At 38.3% G+C, this 26921-nt stretch overlaps 2 protein-coding genes across 7 annotated transcripts in view; both read left to right on the top strand.

The window, feature by feature from the left end:
• RORA (RAR related orphan receptor A) overlaps nt 1–21095 on the top strand; it is a 104219-nt gene extending 83124 nt beyond the window's left edge. Inside the window, exons 5-11 of the mRNA XM_081229376.1 lie at nt 4250–4371; nt 5970–6102; nt 6761–6868; nt 8661–8771; nt 9710–9822; nt 11457–14652; nt 14884–21095. Of these exons, the coding sequence (XP_081085502.1) occupies nt 4250–4371; nt 5970–6102; nt 6761–6868; nt 8661–8771; nt 9710–9822; nt 11457–11621 (752 nt within the window). The 3' untranslated portion in view covers nt 11622–14652; nt 14884–21095. The remainder of the gene's footprint in view (nt 1–4249; nt 4372–5969; nt 6103–6760; nt 6869–8660; nt 8772–9709; nt 9823–11456; nt 14653–14883) is intronic.
• Nucleotides 21096–22914: 1819 nt separating this feature from the next.
• The window catches only part of ICE2 (interactor of little elongation complex ELL subunit 2), a 66159-nt gene continuing 62152 nt past the window's right edge, over nt 22915–26921 (top strand). For all 6 annotated transcript variants that reach the window (XM_081229367.1, XM_081229366.1, XM_081229365.1 and 3 more), the window contains exons 1-4: nt 22915–23044; nt 23245–23483; nt 24194–24328; nt 26287–26391. In XM_081229367.1, coding sequence (XP_081085493.1) covers nt 24288–24328; nt 26287–26391 — 146 coding nt within the window. In that variant the 5' untranslated portion in view covers nt 22915–23044; nt 23245–23483; nt 24194–24287. The remainder of the gene's footprint in view (nt 23045–23244; nt 23484–24193; nt 24329–26286; nt 26392–26921) is intronic.

Raw genomic sequence — 26921 nt, 5'->3', positions numbered from 1 at the left:
GAACTAGAACAAAAACCTTCCGTTTTTGTCATGAGATCTTGGTTGACTGAGCCTTAAGCAGAGCTGTAATGAAAGTAAAATTTTCAGAAATGAATAAGGATTTGATTGGAAACTGACATGATACAGTGAAAAATGACCTAGCTCACTTTAGGTTTGCTTCTACTTTATCATAAATACTAGTGAATCTATGCCATTTGCTTGTCGAATGTTCAACCCAGAGATAAACTCACACTGCTTGGCCTAAGTGTGTCCCTTGAACATGGCACTTGGGCTAAATGTGCACTAACACCTGAGTGGAGCCAGAAGTGGCTCAGCCGATTTCCCCAGCCCCTCCTTCACCCACAAATCCCTTTCCTTTTCTACAGCTGTCACCTCCCAGTGAGTCTGAGAGCCCTGTGCCCTCATCCATTCTCCATGTTCTCCTAAACGAGGGATTTTTCACACATAATTGTGGCACTTTTCCCACGATGAACAAAACTAACTCATCACTAGGATTTGCCCCAAACCCAAAACGAAACAAGAATTTAGTTGAAAGGGATATAATGGAGCTCTGATTTTCTGTCCCATTTACAGGTGCAAAATAGTTTGAGGAGCTAAGAGTAGTGTAAAAGCAGCCAAAGACCTTGCCGCTACTTCTTCAAAGCTCTCTGAAGTTCCCTGACATTTCCTTGGGGGCTTAAGTCCGACTCTTTCTTTAACTAACTTGACTTCATTTTAGGCTAAATTTTATCATCAGATTTGAAACAAATGAAACCATTTGTTCAATTGGAAACTAAATTGTAAATTAACATATCCTAAGCTCAGGTCTATCTTTCAATAATAGTATCTACTAATCCATTACTGTTAGTGGAAATACATCTGCATTCCTGGCTACGAAATTTTGCCCTTGATGTACACTTAGTACCTGAATTATACATTCCAGATAAACTACCTAGGTTCCTTTTTTAAAAAAAAGCTAACTGGGGAATTCCCTGGTGGTCCAGCGTTAAGACTCGGTGCTTTCACTGCCATAGGCCCAGGTTCCATCCCTGGTCGGGGAACTAAGATCCCGCAAGCCGAGCTGCACAGCCAAAAGAAATAAAAAATAAAAAAGCTAACTGCACTTATTACTGTAATTCATAACTAAAGCCTTGTACATAAGAGATAACTGGTATGTTGGGCAAAGCATGAGACAAGAAGTCAGCTTATGTGGGTTGTGGTCCTAGCTTTGCTGTAGGTTGTACAACCTAGTATAAGTCATGTTACCTCTGCAAGCTGCAGTCTCCCTACCCATGGACTGTAAAGATTCAGAGCATAGACTCTGGAGCCAAATTGTGTATGTTTGAATCACTGTCCACTTGCCAGCTATGACACCTTGAAAAGTCACTTAACCTCACTGTGGCTTGGTTTTTTCATCTGTAAAATGGAGATAATACTAGTATCTTCCCCCTAGAGTTGTCATGAAGATTAAGAAAAAATATTTGTATATATACACAGTATATATATATATATATATATATATATATATATATATATATATATATATAATGTATATATATAGATGTAGGTAGGTATGTTATATGAGTCTGTTATATGAGTCTATGTTATATAGAGTTTACATAGTAAACTCTACCTAAGGGTTAACTTTTACCATCATTGTTAATGTCATTATCTACAAAGTGATGAGAGTTTGGACCAGATGATATCTAAAGTTCCATACCACTGTGAAAATCTGTGACTTTCTCAGAAGACAGGATTTTCCTTCTGAAGTATCTAGACCTTGGCTGTCCTGATGAAGCCATCATAGTTGAGGAAGTGAGCTGATTTGCCTGTCACAAAGTGAGTTATCCAACTGAGCTCAGACCAGAAACCAGGTCTCCTAACTCCTAGTTCCAAGGTATTTCACTATGCCAGACTGTTTGTCCGAGAGAGCACACTAACTTCTTAGCTTTTACTCAGTCTGACCATATTCTCCTTTGCTGAAATGGAGACTTACAAACAGCACAGTGTCTAAAATCTTACACTTGCCAAATCAAGTATGAATCTTGATCAAAGGCAGCTGGTGAGAATGCAGCCACTGCCCTCTACTGGTCATTGGACATTGCATCATTTGTTGTCGCTTCTAAAAGCTGGACTCAAATAGGTAGGGATGGGTGGGGACAATTTTTAAGGATGAAGTGAAACAAGATGCTGACCAAACTAACTGGAAACAAAGCATGATCTGGAAGAGAATACTGTGAGCTTCTTCCCATTCCTCCCTTCCTAGGATTCTCCCAGCTTCCCTGTGAATGCTTTGCTTTCATCATTTCTTTCATATTTATAAAAATTGAATTTACTATGTACACACTTATTTTCTTGTTTCTGATTCCCCATTATTTTGTCTTTATTCCTCTCTTCTCTTCACACACGTCACTGATTCTAAGACATAGACATAATTTCTTTCTCTCTCTCAGTTTCTGTCTCCTTTAAATTTTTTTCTTTTGTTTATGTTTTATTTTTTATGATATTTACTTATGTTGTTTTCATGTCTGTGTGTTGCCAAGTAGAGCTGTTAAGGTTTATCGTGCTTCAGTGTTTCAGAATCTCTGAGGAGGTTCTAGTCTCGAGCTTTGTTTAGGTGAACCTGCTCTGTTTTCACACAAACAAATCTGATTCTGTTTGACGGAAGCAGTAACACATTTCCAAACAAAGACACTCTTACTAGTGTTGCTAAGTTTGCCCTCAGCACCACTGTTTTAAATAACTTTCCTATTATATATTCAAGACCCTGGGAGGGGCATCTCTTTAGGATATGGTTTTGTATTCTTGGAGTCTTGTCAGTTCTTCTTTTAAAATACTTCTTGAATTGTCCTTCCCTTCCATAACAATTATTAGCAACCTATTTCAAGCTCTTAGTCCCTTATGTCTAGATTTCAGCAGCCTTCTAATTGATCCTCCTGCCTCCAGTCCACCAATGACAAAACTGCTTGTTCTGTTTCCCCAAATACAGTGTTCAGCATGTCAGCTCCCTCTTGAGAATCCTGCTGACTCCTTTTGTTAATCAAGTCCATACCCTCAATCTCAACATTCAAGATCCTTCAGGATGTGGACTCTTCTCTACCCATATTTCTGTTTTGACACCATCACTTTATCACATCGTCCTGTCTCCTGTAGATGCCATATCCATTCTTTCATCTACCATCCCTTGAACGTGGAACTGGTCTACTGCCTCACACACTGGCCTCTGCCTACCAAATCCTCCCCTTCCTTCAGGGGCCAATCCAGATGTTCTCTTCTGTCAAGAAGCATCCCCTAATTCCCCTCATCTCTCCCTTCTCTGATAGCACCTATTATGTTTTTATTTTTCTTTCTCTTCTAGTAGAATTCAACTTCATGCTTTATTGTCTAGTGTCTTGAATTGTCCTTTCAGCATGTATGTACATGTTCACCAGATTATAAGTCCCTAGAGAAACTTATTTGGCATCTATTTCTTTTAATATCTTCAAATTCAGTACACTTCAGGGTAATAAGAACAAATGTTTATGTAGCAGATGCTATGTTATCCTCTCTATTCTAAGTGCTCAACTCACTTAATTTTCACAGATGCCCTATGATAAATAGGAAATTAGGTACTATTTTCCTCATTTTACAAATAAAGAGACCGAAGCGCAGAGAGGTTAAGTAACTTACCCAAGATCACACAGCTACTAAGTAGCAGAGCTGAGATTCAAACCCAAGCAGTCTGGGTCCAGAGTCCACCTCACCTCTTAACCACCACACTATATATATATATATAGTGACATAGTAGGCTTCAGTAATGCTTGTTCTGCCATTTTTGCAGGAAAAACGTAATACATAGTTGTTGTCCCCCAAAAAATACCATTTTCTAATTTTTCAAGAGTAATCCTCCCCCAGTCAATGTATATGGCAGATCTGTCTTCATAAAAATACCAAGTACAGGTCGTGTCAGTCATTTTTCACACTTCTCTAGGTCAATATTTTCAGCTCCAACATTCACTCCCAGACGCTGGTGTAAAGGCACAGAGAAGGTCAGGTCAGGAGGATCTTTGAAGACGCCAAGCCTTATTGCTAAATGTTGGCTTTGCCTGTCCTTCATCCTCATGTCCCCAAATATAGAATAGTTCCAAATTGCTTACTTAAATATGTCGAGATCATTAAAACTGGTTCAGCCATGTTGCTTTATACTTGTTACTTTTTAAGTCAAATACTAAGTAGGGAAAACCCTGAAGAACTTGGCTTTTCATGTTGTGATCTCCTGTTTTCTCCTTAGAACACCTTGCACAGAATATATCTAAATCACATCTGGAAACTTGCCAATACTTGAGAGAAGAGCTCCAGCAGATAACGTGGCAGACCTTTCTGCAGGAGGAGATTGAGAATTACCAAAACAAGGTAGACTGAAGAATTTTACCTAAGATTGAGGCAATGTTGGGAAGGGTGTTTGTGCAGGAGGTTTGAATACAAACAGACCAAAGAATGAATGTTTTTCATCGGATAGCAGATTTCTATTTAAAAATCTTTCTTCCAGAGCTGATCACGCTCTTGGGGCTTTGTCACCTTATTGAGATGTCAGTGTGCGAAATTTCAGAAATAGCACACAGATTCTATTGTTCCTGTAACTATACACATATGTCCTATCATTTGTCAACAGGGAGCTAGATTAAGGAGCTTCCAAAAGGCTCAAAGAATTGGGATTTGTCCCGATATCACAATGGAAGATTTCACGGTCCAGATGTTGATGTAAAATAATCTCAGCCTCATGGTTCCGAAGTTAAAAAGGAGGAGTTTAGAGAATATGTGTAAAAAAAAGTTTGGAAGCTATGATTCTAATTCCAGTCTGAATCTAGCAACATGAGTCTGACAAGCAGTGCTGCCAGCTACCTTTTTCTATAAAACAGTCTGATCAACAAATTACCTAAATGGGAGGGCAGGGCTGGAGAAGGAGGACTTTTAATTATCCATTCTGCCTTTAGTAAAAGAAAATGCTGTGATTTTTTCCCAATAATCATAGAAATTCAGGCTTAGGAAGTACCGTAGAGATTATCAAGGTTAATCCTCCCCTTCATTTTACATATGAGGAAACGAGCATCCCTTGGCACATGGCTGAGAGCGAAAACATCAGGACTAGACCATGAGTCCTGGTTCCTAATTCAGTGTTTCTTCCATCCTGTTGTATTGGTAGAAACAGTCTTAAACTAAGATTGGGGAAATAAGTGAGCAACAAGATGGATCCAGGTTGGCCTGTAACTAAATTGGAGAGTGGGTATATAAAAGGAATTAAACAGGACAGGTTGGGGGAATAGCAGCGTTATCACCTTGTTTACCTTTGAGATAGCAGGTAACCCCAGCAGCCAAAATTACCAAGGGAAGCAAGAAAGCAGTAAACAGCAGCAAGGTGTGTGAAATGGGATTCAGAGTCAGAAATGCTGGGATTTGAATCCCACCTCCAATACCTCTTAGCTGTGAAACCTCTGTGAGCATTTGTGTCCATTTATGGGAAATGGAAAAACATTCTTGTGAAAATGAAATGAGACAAGGATGTCATAAAGCACCCAGCTCATAGCAGGTGCACAATAAATATAACTGACTCCCCTTTTCTTCCCTTCCCCCAGTAAAGTGGTGTGAAATTCCCCAAGGCAAAATAATTGCTGACAAGGAGATTCTACTTTGCTACTCTCCATGGCCCAGGATTAAATCAGTGGCGTGGGTTGCTTTCTTGACTCCCGTTTTCATCTTCTGCTGCATATATGCTCATAACATCTTCCCCCTGTCCCTTTGCCACCAAAATGGTAAGAGAGGAATTGGAGGAGACCAGGAAGAACTTGGAAGCAATCATTATAACCCAAGTAACTGGCCAACTGATTATTTTTAAATCCTCTAGCTTTTTTGGATCCATTTCCAAAGAAGGATTTTACACAGTAGGAACAGTTAAAACAATTGTGTCAAGGGTATGGGTAATGGGGATGTTAATGCGTTTCCCTCTTCAACAGCAGCGGGAGGTAATGTGGCAATTGTGTGCCATCAAAATTACAGAAGCTATACAGTATGTGGTGGAGTTTGCCAAACGCATTGATGGATTTATGGAACTGTGTCAAAACGATCAAATTGTGCTTCTCAAAGCAGGTATGTGCTTTGCAAGTGAATTTTGAGATCTCTGACTAACCTGCTTTCACCGGCTTATTAAAGAAATGCTTGGTAAGGAAGGTGTCGAGAACAGTTTTTCTCCAAATGATAATAGCTCAGTTTCTCTTAGCAGAAACTGAGAGGTTTTTTTTTTTTTTTTTAAGGTTTTTGAGCTATTTGCAGGAAACATTCCCTCCATTTTGCTTCTCCTCTAGGTGAAAAGATTAATTTGAAAGACACCTGCATTCCACAGTTTTAACCATCACCTGTGTTTTGTTTCTGTGCCCCAGGTCCTCAGGAGGTTTTGGTAAGCTGTTAGGAAGAAAGCTGTTTGTGGAACTCAGAGAGACATCCCTGGGTTTTTGTTTGTTTTAATAACAGGAGTCCATGTTTTTCTCGCAACTCTGAGATTCTGTATTATTGCAGGACAGAGAAGTGCCCTAGAAGTAATTCATAAATCAGTCTCTCTTCAGTAATACAGGCCTTAGCTTTGGCACAAGTCTTTAATTACTCTAATGAACTCTGCTCTTTTAAATAGAGAGCTAAGGTGACTGAGAGCCTGCTAGTTAAGCCCAGCCCCATTGACTCAGAAAGGGGTCTCTATGGTCAAAATCAACTCACCAAGACAATAACCCACCCCGTTTCTGCCTTTGCTCAGGTTCTCTGGAGGTGGTATTTATCAGAATGTGCCGTGCCTTTGACTCTCAGAACAATACCGTGTACTTCGATGGGAAATACGCTAGCCCCGACGTCTTCAAATCCTTAGGTAAGGAAATCTCTGAGTGCTTTGTCTTCAAATTAGGACTAGGGGAAAAGATGGGAGTTGGGTGAAAGCTCTTCTTGAACAAAATGGAGATTGGTTTTTTGGACACAAGAGTTAAAGGATTTTATACCTATGTTACTTTATAGTTAATCACCGTAGAAAATATACACAGCTCAAATGCTTTTTGTCTGTATTACACGTAAGGGTCTAGAGTTTCATTTTATCTAATTGGTAATCGAAGAAATTTATGTTATATATCCTTCCAGTTCCCTTCCAGATTTTAAGAACCAGGTTTGCAGGGGATATATTATTCAATAAACTAGAGGATGTGATTTGCTACATAAAATCAAGCAAGGAGCTAAAAGTCTGCCCTTCCATACCTGTCAAATAACAACCGTTAATGAGATATCAAAGAAAGAAAGTATAGCTAAGTGAAACTGTGACATATACTTTAAAAATAAATTATTTTAGATTTCTGTAATTTAAAGTAAGACAAAGTCATTAAGAAGAATGGGACGGTATCCAAGATATGTTGTTAAGTGATTTTAAAAACAATTAAATGACGGAGGGTATGTATACTTGAGAAGAGCCCGTTGACACTTTTTTTTTTGGCTGCATTGGGTCTTCGTTGCTGCGCTCAGCCTTCCTCTAGTTGCGGGGAGCAGGGGCTACTCTTCCTTACGATGCGCGGGCTTCTCATTGCAGTGGCTTCTCTTGTTGCAGAGCACAGGCTCTAGGCGCGCAGGCTTCAGTAGTTGTGGCACGCGGGCTCAATAGTTGCGGCACTCAGGCTCAGTAGTTGCGGCACGCAGGCTTGAGGGCACAGGCTCAGTAGTTGTGGCGCGTGGGCTTAGTTGCTCCATGGCATGTGGGATCTTCCCAGACTAGGGCTCAAACCCATGTCCCCTGCATTGGCAGGCGGATTCTTAACCACTGCGCCACCAGGGAAGTCCCTAGCCTGTTGACATTTAACTATATGTATATAATATGGAAATCTGAAAGAACAGACCCCAACTTAACCAGCTTTGTGGGGGTGGGTTTTTATTTTATGGGACTTTCACATTCTATGTTTTCAGTTCTGTAATAGTTACAGTAGGGACTCCCCTGGTGGTCCAGTTGTGAAGACTCTGTGCTTCCAGTGCAGGGGGCATGGGTTCAATCCCTGGTCAGGGAAGTAAGATCCCACATGCCATGTGGCACGGCCAAAAACAAAAAAAAAATTATAATGGTTTTACCACCATAATGCGTCACTTGTTTGCATTTCTAAGCATGTTGTACATAAAATAGAGTGGAAAACAAAACAATGAGTGAACTTAACATTTCAGTTAGATTATAGCTGTTAGACTCTGTTGGTTAAGAGTGTGGGCTCTGAAGTCGGGCAGCTGGCTTTGAATCTCAGGCTGTCACTTCCTACTTGTGAAATCTGCAGCACATTCCTTTTCTTTCCAAGTCCATTTCCTTGCCTTTAAAATGGGGATAGTAACAATAATACCCCCCTCATAGGGCTGTTGTGAAATAGTAGAATACGCAAAGAATCCTCTCAGAGCAGCACCTAACACAGTAATCACACAACAGAAGTTCACTGTCATTATTGCAAATGATGATGATGGTGGTGATGTTGGTGCTAATGGTGATGGTGGCTAAACTGATTTCTTTTAACATTTGAAAGTATTAAACTATAGAAATGTTATTACTAGTCCCTCTGATCTTCAACTGCTAGATCCCTCTTCACCTTCTTCCATATTTTTCTCCTAGGATAATAACCAAACTCCTAACCTGTCTTTAATTTTGGCAGGTTGTGAAGACTTTATTAGCTTTGTATTTGAATTTGGAAAGAGTTTATGTTCTATGCACCTGACTGAAGATGAAATTGCATTGTTTTCTGCATTTGTCCTGATGTCAGCAGGTAAGATAACCAAATAGAATGGTTTTCAAGTTGTCCAGGTAGAGAATTTCTACAAGTACATAACTTACAATGGCTATAGACTATTCAGAGGGACTGCCACCCTTATTAAGTCTAATTTTAAGTTTTTCAGACAACAGTCCCCTGCTACACACATACATATACACGTACGCTTCTAAGAAGACCTCATGCCATTCTGACAACATCTTAAGAAATGAGAATTGAATAAAATCCCATCTACGATTAGCCTCCTGCTACCAAGAGAAATGCTGTGGTAGAGTAGGTGTGCCCTTCTCAACACCAGTCTCCAAGATAACATGGTTTTTAAAACATTCTACTTTTTTAAAAAACCCATTTGGATGTCATCCACAAGCGTATCTGAATTTAATGTATGTTTTCAACCAGTACTGCCTCTTGGTGATAATCACTTTTGCAAATTTACTATCTTCTTTTTGGAATTCTTAAACATAAAACCTTTATCCTAAATTAACAATCCTAATTCATTTGGCACTCTCTTGACAATTTCAGTTGCCTTGGACTATAAGGCAATTTTCATATTTGCCAGAAAGACTTAGCAGGATTGATATGAGTATGTCATTCAGAAACATAACTATTAGAAAGGCTTAAGGGCCATGGTGGTTTCATTTGTACTCGTCCGAGCATGGCCTTAGATTTAAGTGGCTGTCTTTTTGGAAAGGGAGGACCCTTCCTTCTTTCAAGTGTCAGTAAAGATGGAAAGGCTTAACACTCTGTTTTGTAACTGTCCTAGATCAGTTTTTCACTCCTTTAGGAGCAAATTTTGAAAGAGGGGTGAAAGCGGCCTGTTAGTCCCTGACTCTGCAGTGTGGTGTAATAATCTGTATCTAGGAGTCAGGAGGAGTTGGGGTGTTCTGACACCATATGTTGGAAGAATACTCAGGAGTATGGTTTTTCATATTTAGATCGCTCATGGCTGCAGGAAAAGGTAAAAATTGAAAAGCTGCAACAGAAAATTCAGCTAGCTCTTCAACATGTCCTACAGAAGAATCACCGAGAAGATGGAATACTAACAAAGGTGAGAGCCAAAGGTTTCCCACTGACAAGCCTGAATTATCCCTTGCCCAGAGCACGCCAGCCACGTTTATATGTCATGCCACCAGACCCCAAAAGTATCAGTAAGCAGTGGCCTGCTGAGAAGAAAGAAGTATCCTCATTTCAAAAAATTATCTTGGGCCAAAATTCAGGTTAAATTCTATTTATTATCATCGGTTATAAAGTGTCCTGGAATAACAGAGCAATGATAGAATTTTTTTTAAAGCATTGATACATTCTGAAAAATCCTCCACCTATCCCATCAAAGATGGGCAGAAGGCAGAGTTAATGTTCTGCTGTGATATAAACTAGAGAATTTAGAATTTAAATCTTTGATTTCAGAAAGACGAAGTTATGAAGGACTAAAACAATAGAATTAATCTATTCTAATATTAGTTCTAGTTCCATTAAAGTCATTAGTAATCAACAGTAAATGACTTTTGTATTTTCTTCATCAATTTTGCATTACTACCCTGTATTCAAAGCATAGGGTTTCATTTTTGCTAATTACTATCTTTCACAATAAAAATATAATTAGGATGTCAATTAAAAATATGATAATATCCTTCAGTGTTAGTGCTAGTAGTATGTATTTGGTCTTAGAAAAATCAGCCCTATTCTTTCTTGGATTATTTTATGTGTCTTATTGTTCCAGAAGATGATTTGAAAGGTTTGGGTTTTTCTTCCTGTCCGTTTTCTTTCTTTTCTCCTGATAGCTAGGTTAGGTCAGAAAGGGGAAGTTGGGGGGTTAAATGAGGTTTTGTTTTTGATTTTGCACCTGTTAAATGAGACACTGAGGCAGGATTGGGAAAGAGAAGGAAAAAGACCTTTTCTCCATCTTCTTGCCCCGGTGCCAGGGTACCATTAGGGTCTTTGATTGTAGAGAGCACCTAACACATGGCCAAGATCGATGCTCTGGTGAAAATGTTTCTTAGGATTATGCTGGGTGGAGATTATAAATATTTTGTGCTATACAATGCTTTAGAGTTTAAAAAGCATTTTTGCAAGTCACGTTATTGTACTCAACAGGTAAATAGTCAATGCTGAGACTTCCACCAGGCCTGCTGACTATTTTTTTTTGTTTTCCAGTCAGGGCCTTTTGCTCAGACCGAGAATTGCTTTGTTCTAGGCAGAGCTCTTTCTCCAGAAGAAACTTGTTGTCACTGGAGTTGACTAGTACTCATTTTGCATAAAATATGTAGGGGATGCCATCATCTCTAGTTGCAGTGACCTCACCTACCTGTGGCTGTCCCCTTGCCCACTTGTCAATTACCACATGTCTTCCTTTTCCCCAGTGGTAGAGGGTGGGGTTCAGGATGGTAGAGCAGAAACCATGTTTGAATAGGAGGAGGAGGTGAGACACTTGGGTTCTTCTGCTTATGAACATGTTTTTGGGTTACAAATTATTTGTCTTCAAAATCATATTTAATGTATACATGGTATTCTGTGATACGACTGTATCATCATTTATTTTTACCCTTCCTCTATTACTAGACGTTTAAGTTGCTTCAAGTGTGTTTCTCCATTGTAAACAATGTTGAAGATCATCCAGATGCCCTGATTTTTGATTCTCACGTCTCTTCTCTCCTGACCCTATGTCCTTTCTTCCACTTATAGTTAATATGCAAGGTGTCTACATTAAGAGCCTTATGTGGACGACATACAGAAAAGCTAATGGCGTTTAAAGCAATATACCCAGACATTGTGCGACTTCATTTTCCTCCATTATACAAGGAATTGTTCACTTCAGAATTTGAGCCAGCAATGCAAATTGATGGGTAAATGTATCACCTAAGCACTTCTAGAATGTCTGAAGTCCAAACAATGAAAAACAAACAAACAGACAAATTAACCGAGACACTTTATATGGCCCTGCACAGACCTGGAGCGCCAACACACTGCACATCCTTTGGTGATCGGGGTCAGGCAAAGGAGGGGAAACAATGAAAACAAATAAAAGTTGAACTTGTTTTTCTCATGCATATGATTTCCATTATGCCTACAGATATGGACCCTTTTTCTGTCTCGACTTCTTGATCATTGACCTCTGTTTACAACAGAAGGCGGGTACTAAAGTCAGAGGATGTCCTTTTTTTGTAGCTCACTGCCCACAGACTTTCTACATCTGTCGGTAACAACAGAGAGTCCAGCACTAATCGGTGACTGGTGTGCATAGCGGAGGTTGCGGCATTACTTTGCACAACTTGCTCTTTGTCTCATGAAGGAAGTTTTTATTTTTTCACCGATTATTGCCAGTCAGCAGGATGGCACGAAAAGGGTCCATAGCACTAGCAACAATAGCATTATAATATATTACAGGGTAAATGGGCATGAAGACTATATATAGCTAAAAGAGATATTGTTTATATATTGTTTTAATTAATATAAAATGTAGTTACTGGTGTAGCTTTTCCTGTTGAATTGATAAGGCACTTTCATTTTGCACCTTTTTTCTTTAAATTAAATGCTAGCGTGTTCACTGTCGTGTCGCATGTGCACCAGAAACACAAGTTTAACTGAGAAGGCTTGGAAGGTACGTCGGGAGGTATTTATGCTGCTGTTTACACAATTACTTTTAAAAGACTGGCTGGTCATATCTAGAAATCACGCTGTTGGATTAATTTCTTTTTTTTACACATGAATTTGGAATTAGAAACAGAACTCTCCCTAAATTGTACTTTGCTTTTGGGTCAGTTTAAGGATAGATGTGTTTATGCTTCATACAAAGTTGAGTGATTGATTGGTTGGTGCTGTGGACTTACACCCTTGTGCACAGTAGTTTTTAAGAGCTTTTGAAAATGCCACCTCATTGAGGCAGGGGAAGGGAGGCTCATTTTGCACAGCTGCGTAGTTATATAGACTCAGCCTCAACTTGGAGTTCTTATGCTTTAAGAACGGATCAGTAACCAGAATATTTATCAGAATCTAGCTTTTATTAGAAGAAGGACCCAAAGATTATATCTGGAGCAAATGCACACTCCCCATGTGAAAACATGAAGCATGTACTTTGTGAATGTTTATGTTCTTGGTATAATCTAGGAACCCTGAGAGATTATCTCAGAGTGAATGGTTTCTAGACTAACTGCCTCTAGATGGTGTCATTCTAGAACACTGTTCTCCATGTTTCATAGTCAATGGATAGGAGGGCAAAGGAGGCGTGCGATGTTGAACCAGTTTCTCATATTTAAGTATTAAATATTTTAAGCCTTTAAAGTGAAGTCGATGCAAGCTGCAAACATTTACTTTTGTATTTATCTTCACTAGAAAACTGTGGACTGTAATTTATTTTATTAAATCTTTAGAAGATTGTTTGGCTTTTGTGTTCAGGTGAGAAATATTGAGTTGTTTTTGTTTAATTTTGTGGCTTTTTTTTTTTAATAATTCCCAGTGGGGGAAGGGAGAAGGAACAGTCTGATAGACAAGTGTGCATATTTTAAAATAGGTGACCTTTGGGAATGTAGGCATTTAGATGATGATTTTAGTCACACTCGGAGTGGGGTTCAAACTTCTGGTCTGCCATCGAAGACCATGTTTGTACAGAAAAGAGAACATTTCCCATAGTGTAAAGGTGGGAGTTTCCAAGCAGCCCGTTACAGCGAAGAAAGCATCTCCCCTACCACCAGGGTCCCTCCCAAATCTTCTGCAGGAAAGCGGCTCCTGCTGTCGTGCTGGGTCATCAAGCACGAGTTTCCCAGAGCCCTCCACTCTGTTTTTAACTCCACTGGCTTTCTGACTTGTTTCCCGAGGGACTTGGAAACAGGGAAGGAATTATTCACACCGAAGTGTGTATGAAGCCTAAATGACATCTAAAAAATTGTTTTTTCAAAAATATAGTAAGGGTTTCACCATAAACAGAAGACGAGAGTAATATTTACTTAAATTTCTTACAAACATATAAAACTTTATGGGACTTTATATAGAGAGATAACTATCAGCATATAGTATTTATATTTGGGCAAGAAGGGTTACATCAAATTTTTTATTTAAATAAGCATAGTTCCTTGAAAGATCAATAGTATTTATACTCTGAAAAGAGTACCAAGCTTAGTTCGGTTATTTATTTATCCATTTTTTTTTTCCTGTTGTTTCTCCTTTGGGAGGAAATGGTGTGTTTTTATTTTGGTTTTGGTTTGTTTTTTGTTTTTGCTTTTTTGTCATTCTGATTCACTAAATTTGGGGATGGTTTTATTAAAGTCTATTAACTTCTTTTTAACCAAAGCTTTCTGAATATGACCAGCCTCAGGTGCTAGCGCATTAAAGAGCAACTAAACCTAATTCCAGTGTCCATTTGTGAAATGATGAGAACTAATTGAACTTCTCTGAGGGTGAGAGAGAACACAATGTTGAACTTAAATTCCTTTTCCCAGAAAGGATTTTGCATGTACCTAATGCAAAAAAAAAAAAAAAAAAAAAAAAAAAGCTCTAATCTCAGTAATAGTCACACCATGGTGACATTGCTTTTAGAGTAAACCAAGATACATTGACATGATGCTGCTACTAGGTCTTTGTGAAAGAAAAACAGGGTGTGAGACTTTAAGACTAAGTACATCACAGTGTAGGAACAGAGTAGAGAGTAATAGAGGCGTGCTAGGTGAAATGAGGGAACAACTATTATTCGGATCGAAGTTGGGATCTGAAGTTAAACAATAATCTCTGTTGAAAAAAATATGAGGTACAGAGAAGGATGTGAAAAACTTTGTATTTTTATTTTCTTCCTTATTATAGAAACACCTGTGTGATGACACAAAATACTTGGTGATATAGAACAATTATTATTAATCGTTCTTATAATTAAAATTTCCTAATCTTAGATGTCCAATAGTCTTTTTTTTTTTTTTTTTTTTTTTTTTTTTTTGCTGTATGCGGGCCTCTCACTGTTGTGGCCTCTCCCGTTGCGGAGCACAGGCTCCGGACGCGCAGGCCCAACGGCCATGGCTCACGGGCCCAACCGCTCCGCGGCATGTGGGATCTTCCCAGACTGGGGCACGAACCCGTGTCCCCTGCATCGGCAGGCGGACTCTCAACCACTGCGCCACCAGGGAAGCCCCAATAGTCTTTTAAAGATTGGAATCACATCATTGTTATCCCGGCTGCTGTAATGCCTTTTATACAATTTTTTAACATAGGGTAAATAAGGCTTTTGCACAGAGCCTGAATACCTTCGGTTACAGTGGTGTCCAAATGATTGCATTATATTGTGAAGAAACTGGCCGTGGTCACAATGAAATCAAAAGTGCAGATGAAAGTGCTTTTGGGGGCAGTTTGCAAATTGTGGTTAAAGCTACAGATTTTTTTTTTTTTTTTTAAGTGTTCAGCATCCCAATTTGCTTTAAAGGTGTGGGTTTTTTTTTTTTAAGTCTTCAGCATCCTAATTCACCCTTTCTAACTTAAAGAAAACATGACTTAAGACACTGCTTCTAAGTTTGGTTGTTCTTTATAGTGTGGATATTCAGATCTCTGTGAGTGTATGGGGGTGGGCTGAGGGTCAGATGAGGGAGCGTGTGTGTGTGTGTGTGTGTGTGTTTTGTCTGTGTGTATGGTTTTCGTGTGTATGATGTGTGTGTGTGTCGAACCGCTTCTAGGCTACTAAGTGTCAATGGAAAAGAAAATGTATTCAAAATACTTAAATCAAAACTAGAAGATGGAAAAAAAAGATTTATTCTATACAAAGCCTTGTCTGGACCACTTTAGAGAGACTTCTATTTTTTTAACCCTTCTATAAATATTTGATGGCACTTGAAATATTCCTGCAATAAAATGTGATTTGTGTAAAGAAAAAAAAAAGATTTTGTAATGTGAAACAAAGAAAGAAAGTAATGTAATTTTCTAAAAAAAAAAATACAAACAAACAAACTTTGTATTATTTTCTTGATGGAATTTGTCTATCTGTCTTTGGAAAACTTTTTATTTCATTGAATGTGCCATAGTAGAAATACGTGTTTTTAGTTTTAGACTTAAGGAATAGCTGTTTGTGTTCCGACATTCCAAAATGCAAAACAACCTAGTAGAATCTTTAATGAAAAGGTTTAAGTAGGATGTAAGCTTCTCTCATTGTTGCTTTTTTGCACATGTTCTTCATTCCTCTCTAGTGCAATATGTACATAGAGCACTTGCGGGTGTACCTTGATCCCTCAGGGAAAAATACATATTTGTACAGTTTTTTTGGTTTTGTTTCTTGTTTTGTTTTTTGTGGGTTTTTTGCCTTTTGTTTTTGGCTAAGGAATGTCGACTGAATCACTTGTTATTGTTGAGGGGCAGCCAGATAATAATCCTAAAGCCACTGTTTCAAACATTGATTGTTTAAATCATGTGTCCTTCCAGTGCTATTATTTGAAGATAATAATAATAAAAAGTTATTTTCTGACAGTTCTTTGTGCTGATTGGTGAAAAAAAAAGGGTAAATAAGCACCTTACAATTGACTTACTGTGAATGACAATCCATCTTGATATCAACAATAGAAGCCCTATCACTTTGGAGTTGGGGTTAAGAGTCAGAAACAATGTGCTCAGGGATCTTCTAAAACTCTTAAAACAGGGTGGCCAGTACTACTGGGGCAAAATTGTGTTTTGTATTGTTAATAATAATGATAAAACTATCCCTCCAAGGCACAAGTGAACTGTGTAGAACTGCGCGTGTGTATAAACTTCACTGTTGTTCATTTTGTTTTGTTCAAAATGTATGCGTTCTTCAGTCTTGTATGCTTAAAAACATTGAATAACTTCCAAAGCAGTACAAAGTGATGCCAGTATGTTCAAAAGATAAATTAATAGGTCATATATCAACAAAGAGCATCATTCAAAGTACAGTCCTGCCTATTCCACTTACCATCTCTCTAATAATTAAAATATTCTTGATAAATATATTTATAGCATTATATGTTAAAAACTATTATTCCAAATCCTATATAGCATGGATAAAAAATTTTTAAAGCAGTAATGAGATGAGAGCCCTACCTATCAGTGCAGTGAGAGAGGTAAAAGATGAAACATTGTGGGTTTTTTTCCCCAAATACCAGCAAATAACTCCCATTTTCACCATGTTCTCCTCTAGAAATAAACCAAAAAAATCTCTTTATGTAACACAATTCTACTTCTGCATTTGTAATCTGTATGAGAGCTAATGTTTAAAGACAAACAAAACCCACCAGTGTAACAGCAATGTGAGCCAGCTTTTAGGGTTACATTTTACATTTTTGAAACATTTTGAAAGTAATATTTCGATATATTACTTTCCATAAGGTCAGTGAACATCACTGTAATTGTTGGCTTTGGTTCTTGCACACCTAGAATATACTTTCAGAAGAAGCTTTACATGTTTTCTTACCACCATGGAAAAGCAAAATGTTGGGATAACCTTCCATGTGTTTAGATAAACGAGAAACCATCACTTTGTTTTGATGATAAAAACTATGGGAAATGGCAGAAATCTCTCTCTCTCTCTCTCTCTCTCTCTCTCTCTATCTATATATATATATATGCACACACACAGACGTTATTGACGTACATATTATAACATTTGGTTGCCACTTCTTACTTACAAAGATATGACACAGCAGAACCCCATAAAAACAACTTTATATTGTGGATCAAATTATATGCCCATAAATGCAATTGCAACAGTAAAACTTCATCTATTACTAAAAGTCTGTGATATGGGTCTTAATTGTATTCCCAAAACAGTAGTATTGTTAAAAGAGGTTCCACCAGATTGGACAAAAGAGACCTTCCTATTATTGTTTATTCTTAAGAAAAGAGCAGGCTGGCAAGCAATGTCTTTACAAAGCAATTGGTTTCACTTTTGGGTCTGTTTGCTTGTTTGTGTAATTGTGATCATTTTTGTCAGCCTCTCAGTACAGTTTTTAAAATAATCCAGAAGCCTGGCTTCATACCAAGGAGTTATCGTAGATGGGAGGGGAATCTCCATGTTTAACCAGACCTTCAGAACTTAGAGCAATAAATACATTCAGTCATTTATTTATTTATAAATGAATGACAGAATATTCAATCCAAATAGAAACAATGTTTTTTCAGCAATGCAACATAACATGGAGTCTTACGTTAAGAAGGTGAATATGAGAATATTAAGTAGATGCCTAGAAAATCCATGTTTGCTGTTGACATTTAGTGTGTTTGCCACATTAGTAATATCACACTTCTTTTTTCTTTTTCCCTTCTAAGAACTGATGAAAGATCTCTTGTTGTTAGCTTTGACATGCTGCACGTGCCATTATGTTGTTCTCTAAGAGCAACTAAATTCTTTGCAGTATTCATGTGTGATTCCGTTCTCCCTCGTTATTACTTTAATGTGGATGAATACTATCTCTAGGAGCTTGGTTATCATTGAACAGATTGCATATGTAAATGCAGATAATTCTTGAGCAATATAGTGAATCTGATTTCACACACACACACAAAATCCGTATGTACTGTACACATCTTCCTGAATCCAAAACTCTCTCCTTATCCACAATGGTTTGAAATCTCATATAAAACAGTGGTAAATTTTTAAACGTTAGGACATTAGCTGGCTGCTTCTTTAAATGTACCTGTATTGTCTGCCTGCTCCTTTTGTGGAGATGTGTTTTTGTATTGGATGTTTGGGCCAATGGGAGGCTTCAAGCTACAACATATTTTCCCAGTTTAAATATATTTAACATACGACAAACCCCAGACAAGGCTTTTAATATGTATAAAGAACTGCAGTGTTAGGTGGTTTATTTGCAAACCGTTTTCAATGTTGTCCATTTTTATGGCACCTTTAACAATATTCTTGTTTCCAAAGTACAAAAAAAAAAAAATAGGTTAAATAATCTAGCCATAACTGAATGTCAAGCAATAAAACAAATGACTTCTGTGCATAGACTTAAAAAAATACAAATTTTAGACATCTGCATGTAAATGCAATCTCTTGTTTACTGCTTTCTTCAACTTGAGCAATTGATTCCTTATTTACTATTAACTTAAGAACTTGTAATGGCCTGTAAACATTTTCTCTCTTACTCTTCTTTCAAATTTACCTTCGTCCCTGCTTTTGAGTCATAATATTTAATGTTGTTCTGCACATCTCTATACAGTTAACTTTTTGGCTTTCATTCTGTATAGATAAGAAAATGTTATATTATAAACAGCCTACTCAGTGCAAATATTTATCTGTTTATCAAATCCACAATATGCTGTATGATACTGGTTTTACTATATAATCTATTTTAGACATAGCTGTTTAGAACTAGAGTGTGCTATTTTTGTGTTTTTCTGATGTGTGGTGCTAGATAAGTTACTTTTGTGAACAAAAAAAAAAACCCTTTTATTCCTAGACAATACCACCTTTGGGTCTTGTTAATTTCACTGAGTATAACTATATATTTGTATATATATATACATATATATATATATCTACCTGTGCCCAACTGGCAGCTGTATCAGAGTGCTGGATTTGGGACATGCTTTTCTCTTTAAATACATAATATCATTATATAAATTATTCTAGAGTGTATTTAATTAGGATAAAATTACTTCCTTAGTATGGATATTTGACATCTATAGGGTGAATTTGTTCATAAATATGGATATATAAAAACGTATTAGCATTTACTTTATGTTTGCTACTTGGCTTTATACCATATCTCCTAAGCTGAAAAATAATTTGCCAGGCCTTCAAGATCCTAAAGAAACACTCTAGTTTAATGGAGTAATATTTTTTTCTTACTAAGGCACCTTATTATTGGCACCTGGCAGAGTTATGTATTAGCTCCTATTATAGATAATAGGCACTTATATAAACTATCCTTGGTGGCTTGATGGCAGAATAAACCTTTCCCCTCCTACCTGAGCCATGAGAAGTATATAGACGTCCGCTATCATGGCAGAACATTGGCCATAAAGCAACTTTGACAAGGGGTGTTCTGTGTTCACATGACCTCAACCAGTTCCATGAACTGAGTGAAGGACCTTCATTTTAAAAGTCATTTAATAATGAGCTTAGTTAAACTCTTTCACCTGTTCTTCCAAGACCTATCGGCATTGTTAAAAATCAAAGTATATCAAATATCTAACTAAGGATGTAGTTAACCTTATTAAATATTGATTAGAATTGTTCTGTAATATTACTGAATTTGTAAGATCTTTAGCAAAGATTTTTGAGCAATTTATAAATATAGAGCAAATGTTTCTGTTTATTGCACTTTTTGTAATTGAAGGTGATAAATTCTCAAGCCATGGTTATTGGCTTCCATGCACTGAATATTTACCCACAATTCTAGACATTTTCCATTTTTATGGAAGAGTTGCTGTTACCTTAATTATAAATGCAATCATGTGGTTAATGAGAGCTAATGCTAATAGTTAACCTTTTAAAGTGAATTGGCTACAGTTTAGGGAGAAATCTCTTTTAATACAAATCACATCATTCCTTATTGCTTCGCTTAGAAAGGAATTGAAACCTTTTTTTTTTTAAGCACCATTTAGTATCCTAAGCTTCCTGAGGATAGAGATTGTATCTCTTTGTGTCTGCACAACGGCCAGAACATGTCAGCATTTGATCATTGTTAAATGACAAAAAGTATGCCCCAATTCACACTTTTTTCCTGGGTTGTTTTGGTAAATTTATAAAGTATGCCAAGCCTTATGGTTAAAACTTTCTTCTACAACTAAGTATTAAAGCCACATCTTAAAAGACCACATGAAATGCTGATTCTAATTGTGTGTAGGTCTTGAGGATTAAGCACACAAATTTCACAAAACTCTGTGAGTAACAAACTCAGCCTTCTGTAAATATACATGCAAGTTTGGAAACAGTAATACTGTACCTATAAATATATGCTGTCTGTTTTGTGTACAGTATGTAAAAACTCTTTTTCTGCCACACTAAAAATGCAAGCCATTTATGGGAATCCTAAAAATAGTATTGTACTAAAACTTTGCTAATGATCTTTATTAGAGGATCATCCAACTTTTCACTGACATTGGGTTTTCTTTTCAATTCACTCTTACAGTAGTCTGCTTATCTCCAGCTGTTTGTTATTTTATTGAGTCCTGAATTAAAAAAAAATATTTTGATTCATTTTGTACATACAAGCTGTAAAAAAAGAGAGATTTAATGTTGTCTTTTAAATACTCCGATTTTCATTCTAATATGAATGTTGTTATATTGTACTTAGAAACTGTACCTTTAATATTACATTACCTTTATTAAAAGTGCATTGAACACATCAATTTTAGATGTGCTTTATGTACTGTTATCCTATAATAAAATTTCAGCTTCTAATGGAACACTTGCCTTGTTTTTCTTCTTTTTTCTTGGTTCTTGAGTTGCATTGTACAGTGTTTTCTAGCTTACATCTTGTCTCCAGAGAATGGAGTAGTAGAACCTTGCTACCCAAAATGTGGTCCACAGACCAGTAGCACTGGCATCACCCGCGAACTTGACCTTGTTAGAAATGCAAAATCCTAGGCACCACCCCAGACCTACTAAATCAGAATGTGCATTTTCACAAGATCCCCAGGTGATTGGTTTGCATATTAAGGTTTGAGAAGCACTGGTCTATAGTGTAGTACTTTAAAAAATATAATTCATTTCTATTTTGCAGGGGACAAAACACATATACAAGGATCAAACTGCCCTTTGATCAAAAAAGGGAAAGAAAGAAATTTCAACTTGTGAGTTAACGTCTATTGATTGATAGTAGCTGCCAGAAATGCAGAATTGCGGATTCTTAAAGGAGGGCACCAGTTGATTTGCAAGCATCCACAAGCCCTGTCTCCTAACTGGCCTCTTCCCTACAAGTCATTCAATACATTGCCAGATAAACATTCCTAAAACACAGAAGCTCTGATTGTGTCATTCCTCTCCTTATAAGGTCCCCTCTCCCCTCAGCATCCCATTTCTTATACAATAAAATCAAAATCCTTACTCTGGCTTATAAGGTCTTCTGTGTTCTATTCCCAACCTAATTTTCCAAACCCTTTCTTCTACTGCTCTTCAGAGACCTTGTAATGCAGGCAAAGTAAATTACCTAAGGGTCCCTGTATTCAAGGGAGATTTTTCACATACGTGTGATTTTTATGTAAACATAATTTAAAACAATATCACTAATCATTCTAAACTTTAGAACATGCTTTCCTGCTAGCATACAAACTGGACTTTGTTCATGCAGTAGGTTTATGCAGCTCCCTGTGCTGGTCTCTATCTAGAACCATCCTTTTCCATCATATACATACCTCAAATTCTTCAAATGGGCTGACATGTCAAGTGCCCAAAGTGGTAACTGACATATAAATGCTCAGTAGATGTCTTTAGCTAGTCAAAGCTGCTTTCTGTTTCTCTCACTAGTGATTTCTCTCCCTCCCTGAACTCACACAATCTTTTCTATAATACCTTTCTTACGTAGCTCATCACTTTGTATTTTATTTTGTAATTATTTAATGTGTATATCTTAGATTCCCAATGATCAAAAGCTCTTGGAAAAACCAGTATTGGCTCCGAGTCCTATGCGTACGCAGCACCAAGCACAAATTATAAGTGCTCAATACATCTTTCCTGAGTGAGTGAAAATCTTACACTTAGTGAGTGTAAGAGCCAGAGTGACCGCTGGTAGAAAATGACATCTAAAATGGGAGGAGAATGGAGTGGAGATGCTACTGCGTGCCAGGTAACTGTACTGAGCACAACTTCTTCCTTTATTTCATTTGATCCTTTCAAAAAACCCTACTAAGTAGGTGCTTATGATATCTCCATTTTATTGATGAGTCAGTTAAGACACTTAAGTAAGGTCACAACCAACCAAGTCTGGGTCTTTCCAGTACTGTACTTGTCACCTTTCCTCCTTCCAGTCTATGATCTCCTCAAGGTCGAGGACTCTGTAGGACAATACATAGCCCCCCAGCCCTCAAGGTGAACTCCAGCAACCCCTGTCTCACAGTTTCCAGCGGAAACTACCAGGAGTCCGGGGGCGGGGAGGAGGCGGGGAGGAGGCGGGAAGGGGGCGGGGGGCGGAGGGGGAGGCGGGGGACGGCCCTCTCGAGTCGCACGGGCTCCGCCCGCTGCGTCGCTGATGACGTCATCACGCAAAGGCCGAGGCGGCGCGGCCACGTCTTTTAGATAAGGCCTTCCCGAGGCGCGCGACAGAGAGGAGTAGGTTGGACGCGAGTGTGAGTGTTTCGCCAGGGACCAGGTCGCGGTTCAGGGCGGAGGTGCCGCGGACCACGAGGTGGGCGGCAAGGCTGCTTTGTTGCAGAGACTCGGCGGAGAGGGAGCGCTTGTGAGGGGCGGGAGGAGGGAACATGGCGGCCCCTAGGCCGGGCCAGGACCCTTCGCACCTGGTGCTGGCGCGGTCCCCTCCCCCGGCTTTGCTCACCGATTTACTGCATTTCTAGAACCTTGTTTTTCCTTTGGTTCCCTTTCCCTCAGCTTTCCTTGTGCCTTCATCGGCTCTCCCGCCCCAGCCCCTCACCGGGCAGAAGCGTGGGAGGTGGATTAAGTGGGAGCAGGTGAGGCCCGCCCGCTACCGAGAGATCGACTCCTACGTTTGACTGTCCGTTGCTCACAAACTCTTTATCAGTCCGCACGGGGTGGCAGGAGAAACACTGAACATGCAATGTTGACGTTCAAGCCAGATGCAAGCCAGATTTCTAGTGCTGGTGATTCCTGTAAGTGATCCCGTGAAATGTCACTTAAGTTATCTGGCCCTCAGACTCCTCCAAAAGTGAGGTTCTCTTTGAAAGATTCTTGATATCCAGATAGCTTTTGTCCGTTGCTTGCCAGAATCTTCCCCATAATAATGTATGGTTGGGGGGCTTCCCTGGTGGCGCAGTGGTTGAGAGTCCGCCTGCCGCTGCAGGGGACACGGGTTCGTGCCCCGGTCCGGGAGAATCCCACATGCCACGGAGCGGCTGGGCCCGTGAGCCATGGCCGCTGAGCCTGCGCGTCCGGAGCCTGTGCTCCGCAACGGGAGAGGCCACAACAGTGAGAGGCCCGCGTACCTCAAAAAAAAAAAAAAGTATGGTTGGGAAAATGGAAGCAAGATTTATTTTGACAATAAGGGAGTCGGAGCAGGGGACTGAGTCAAGACATACAGCCCATGCTGGGATCTTGTATGTGAGCAATGAGAACACCATTCTGTTTCGGTCTTCTTTCGTGATGTTCCTGGAATAAGTTAAATGGAGAAGGACTGATCCTATGTTAGCTTCGCTGTTCTGCCTCAAAGGCCTTGGGAATATTCATGTCTGCTCTCCTCTATTTTAGGTGTCTGTGTCGATTGAGGGTGGGTGTTAGGAACAGCTTCTTGACTCATCTGAGTTAACAATATCTGGTCCAGCCAATCACCTGCTTTTGTTCTTGACCTTTGGTTTTTCCTCAGTTGAGTGTAAATTCTAGAGACATCCTGCCTCCTCAGGAGCCTACACTGCCAGGCAGCAGAATTGTGAACTAGAGTGAAGCAGAAATCTAGGAATATGAGCTCCATGATGGCCATGGGTGAACCAAGGCTGAACTGGTGAGTTACATCTGTTTGTAATCCCCTAAAGAGGATTGAAGTGGGTCTGGTGGCTGCATTAGGAAAGGAGGGTGTCTGGCCTGGAGAGATTTGGAGGAAACAGAAAGAAGATAAGTACAGTGGCTTAGAGTTTACCCCATTCTCATCTACCCCGTTCTTATCCACACCTGCTTGGCACTTTTGAGTAATCTTTGACTGCACTTCCTCTCCTAAAGTGATAACAATTCAGCACTTAGATTGCTTCTTGGTATAACTCCATCATGTATTTATTGTTGATCTTAGTGAAGGAGAGATGCTGGAACTTGCCTGCGTTCAAGAACCTTTTTTTAATAGGCAAGCTTCTTTTTGTTATATTGGAATCTATAACAAGTGATAATGTAAATGCATAGACTATTTTAGATGTGTATGAGAACTTTACAAATAGAGGACTCTATTAAGTAATATGGTTGCTATGTAGAAATCTAATGTGTGTGCTGCTTTAGATCAATTTAACACACATTTAGTGAGCATCTACTCTTTACTAGCGAAGGAGTTTGCTAGCGGAGAATATAAAAGTTACAAGAGATTACAAAGATGACTAAAATAGTACCTGACTCAGAGAAGATTCAATCACTACATCCTCTAGTATAATGCATATAGACAATGATACTGTCTATAATTATGTAATGTGATAAATATTGATTCAGTGGCAATCATATTACAATATAGAAATGTTATCAAAGTAACATGCTGTACACCTTAAATTTACAAAGTGTAACATGTCCAATTTATCAAATAAATACAAACAGTATGTGTTCAGTAAGTATTTGTTTATTGCAAACAGTGTTTCCTCCGAGGAGCTCACAATTCCTGAGGCCCATGACTATCTTTTTGTATGTTATGCAAAAACTTTAGGATTTAATGAGATGTCACAGATACAGCACAATAGCAAGTACTAACAAACTACCCCGGTGCATAGCAAATAAGACTTTTTAGTTTTATCATTAATACCTTAATTATTGTTTTTAGATAAACACCTTTAAAACAGTAAGAAATGAGTATGGAGCAAATATGCGAGAATTTCCCATTTTATTAATGGGCCAGCCACAAGGTGCCATTTGACTAGATTTTTCTGTTGTAAGTTTTAAGAGTAATGCACATTTATGCTCCTTGCCATAAAAAATGTGTTCAAATGCAGCACAGATCCTCTTCTATATCATTGACATTGTGAAACCAAATGTGGTTTAGAGCCTTTGCACAGTATTACAGTCCTTGGAATGGTCCTTTTCTACAGAATCCTTCTAATTTTTGTTCTCCCTAGATTAATCGTTCTCAGTGTGTTTAATTTTTAAATTCTTTCGTTCAACCAGCATTTATTGAATGCTTACTATACAGAAAGCATTGACTATAGTATGTTAGTCTGTAAATTAATTACAATATAGAAAATCATATATGACCTTGCAAGTAGTTGTAGTAGAGGCACACCATTTATCACATTTGCCAAGTTAACAAAAAACGTTGGATAATCAGTCTTTGTAGTGTTTTTTGGCTGAGCACAATAGTGAATGAGACAAAAATAGGTTAAGAAGCGTTTTCTTTCAGCAATCAAACATCTTAATGTTACACCACAGAGCCTGAGGTGAGCCTTGCCCCTGACAGACCCTTTATGATACTTCAGTCTGTTCTGTCTTTAACTCTCAAGTATCTCTGACATTTAGTTGGGTACTAAAGGAAAAAGCAAGGCTGATTGTTGGAATTGGAGAATTTCAGAGTGGGCCTAGGTTTAAAACTATCCAAGAAGTAAAGCATCTAAACTCACACATGAAATTAAAATTATTAAGAGGTGATTTTTCTGGGAAAGGGGATGTAAGGGACATGTAGGGGACATGTAGTTTTAAATTTCAATTGTACCATTATGCTTGTTAATCTAGCATGAAATTTTGAATTGTCAAATTCAAGTAAATTACTTTGTTTTACAGGGATGTTTCCCCCAAAAATGGCCTTAAGACATTTTTCTCTCGAGAAAATTATAAAGATCATTCCATGGCTCCAAGTTTAAAAGAACTATGTATTTTATCTAGCAGGTAATATATTTATTTATTTGGTTATTTATTTCCGTATTTGATTGTTATTTTCCTGATAGTTGAAGTTTTGTATCTGTCTATATCCACCATGATAAATGCAAATTATAGAAATGTAGAAATTAAAAAATAGAAGAACTCAGTACCAAAAAGCGACCACTCTTTGGTGTGCACATATATCTTTTCAGACCTTTCTCTCCATATATGAACAGATACATATTAAAACAAAAATGGGGGGACTTCCCTAGCAGAACTGTGGTTAGGACTCCGTGCTTTCACTGCTGAGGGCCCGGGTTCAATCCCTGGTCAAGGAACTAAGATCCCGCAAGCCGTGTGGTGTGGCCGAAAGAAGGGGTGGGGGGAATCACACCATAAATACTGTAAAATGCTGTAAACACTATACAACTGTTTTGCAATTTGCTTTTTTCATTTAAAATAATTGTTTGGGTATTTTGTGCCCCTACATTAACTCAGTCTTCTTAATGGTTGCATATTATTTTACTATACAGAGATACTTTTAATTCTTTTAGCTA

The sequence above is a fragment of the Mesoplodon bidens genome, assembly GCF_964165515.1.
Source record: "Mesoplodon bidens genome assembly, chromosome: 3".
Classification (NCBI taxonomy): Eukaryota; Metazoa; Chordata; class Mammalia; order Artiodactyla; family Ziphiidae; genus Mesoplodon; species Mesoplodon bidens.
This window is presented reverse-complemented; position numbering and strand designations above follow the sequence as displayed.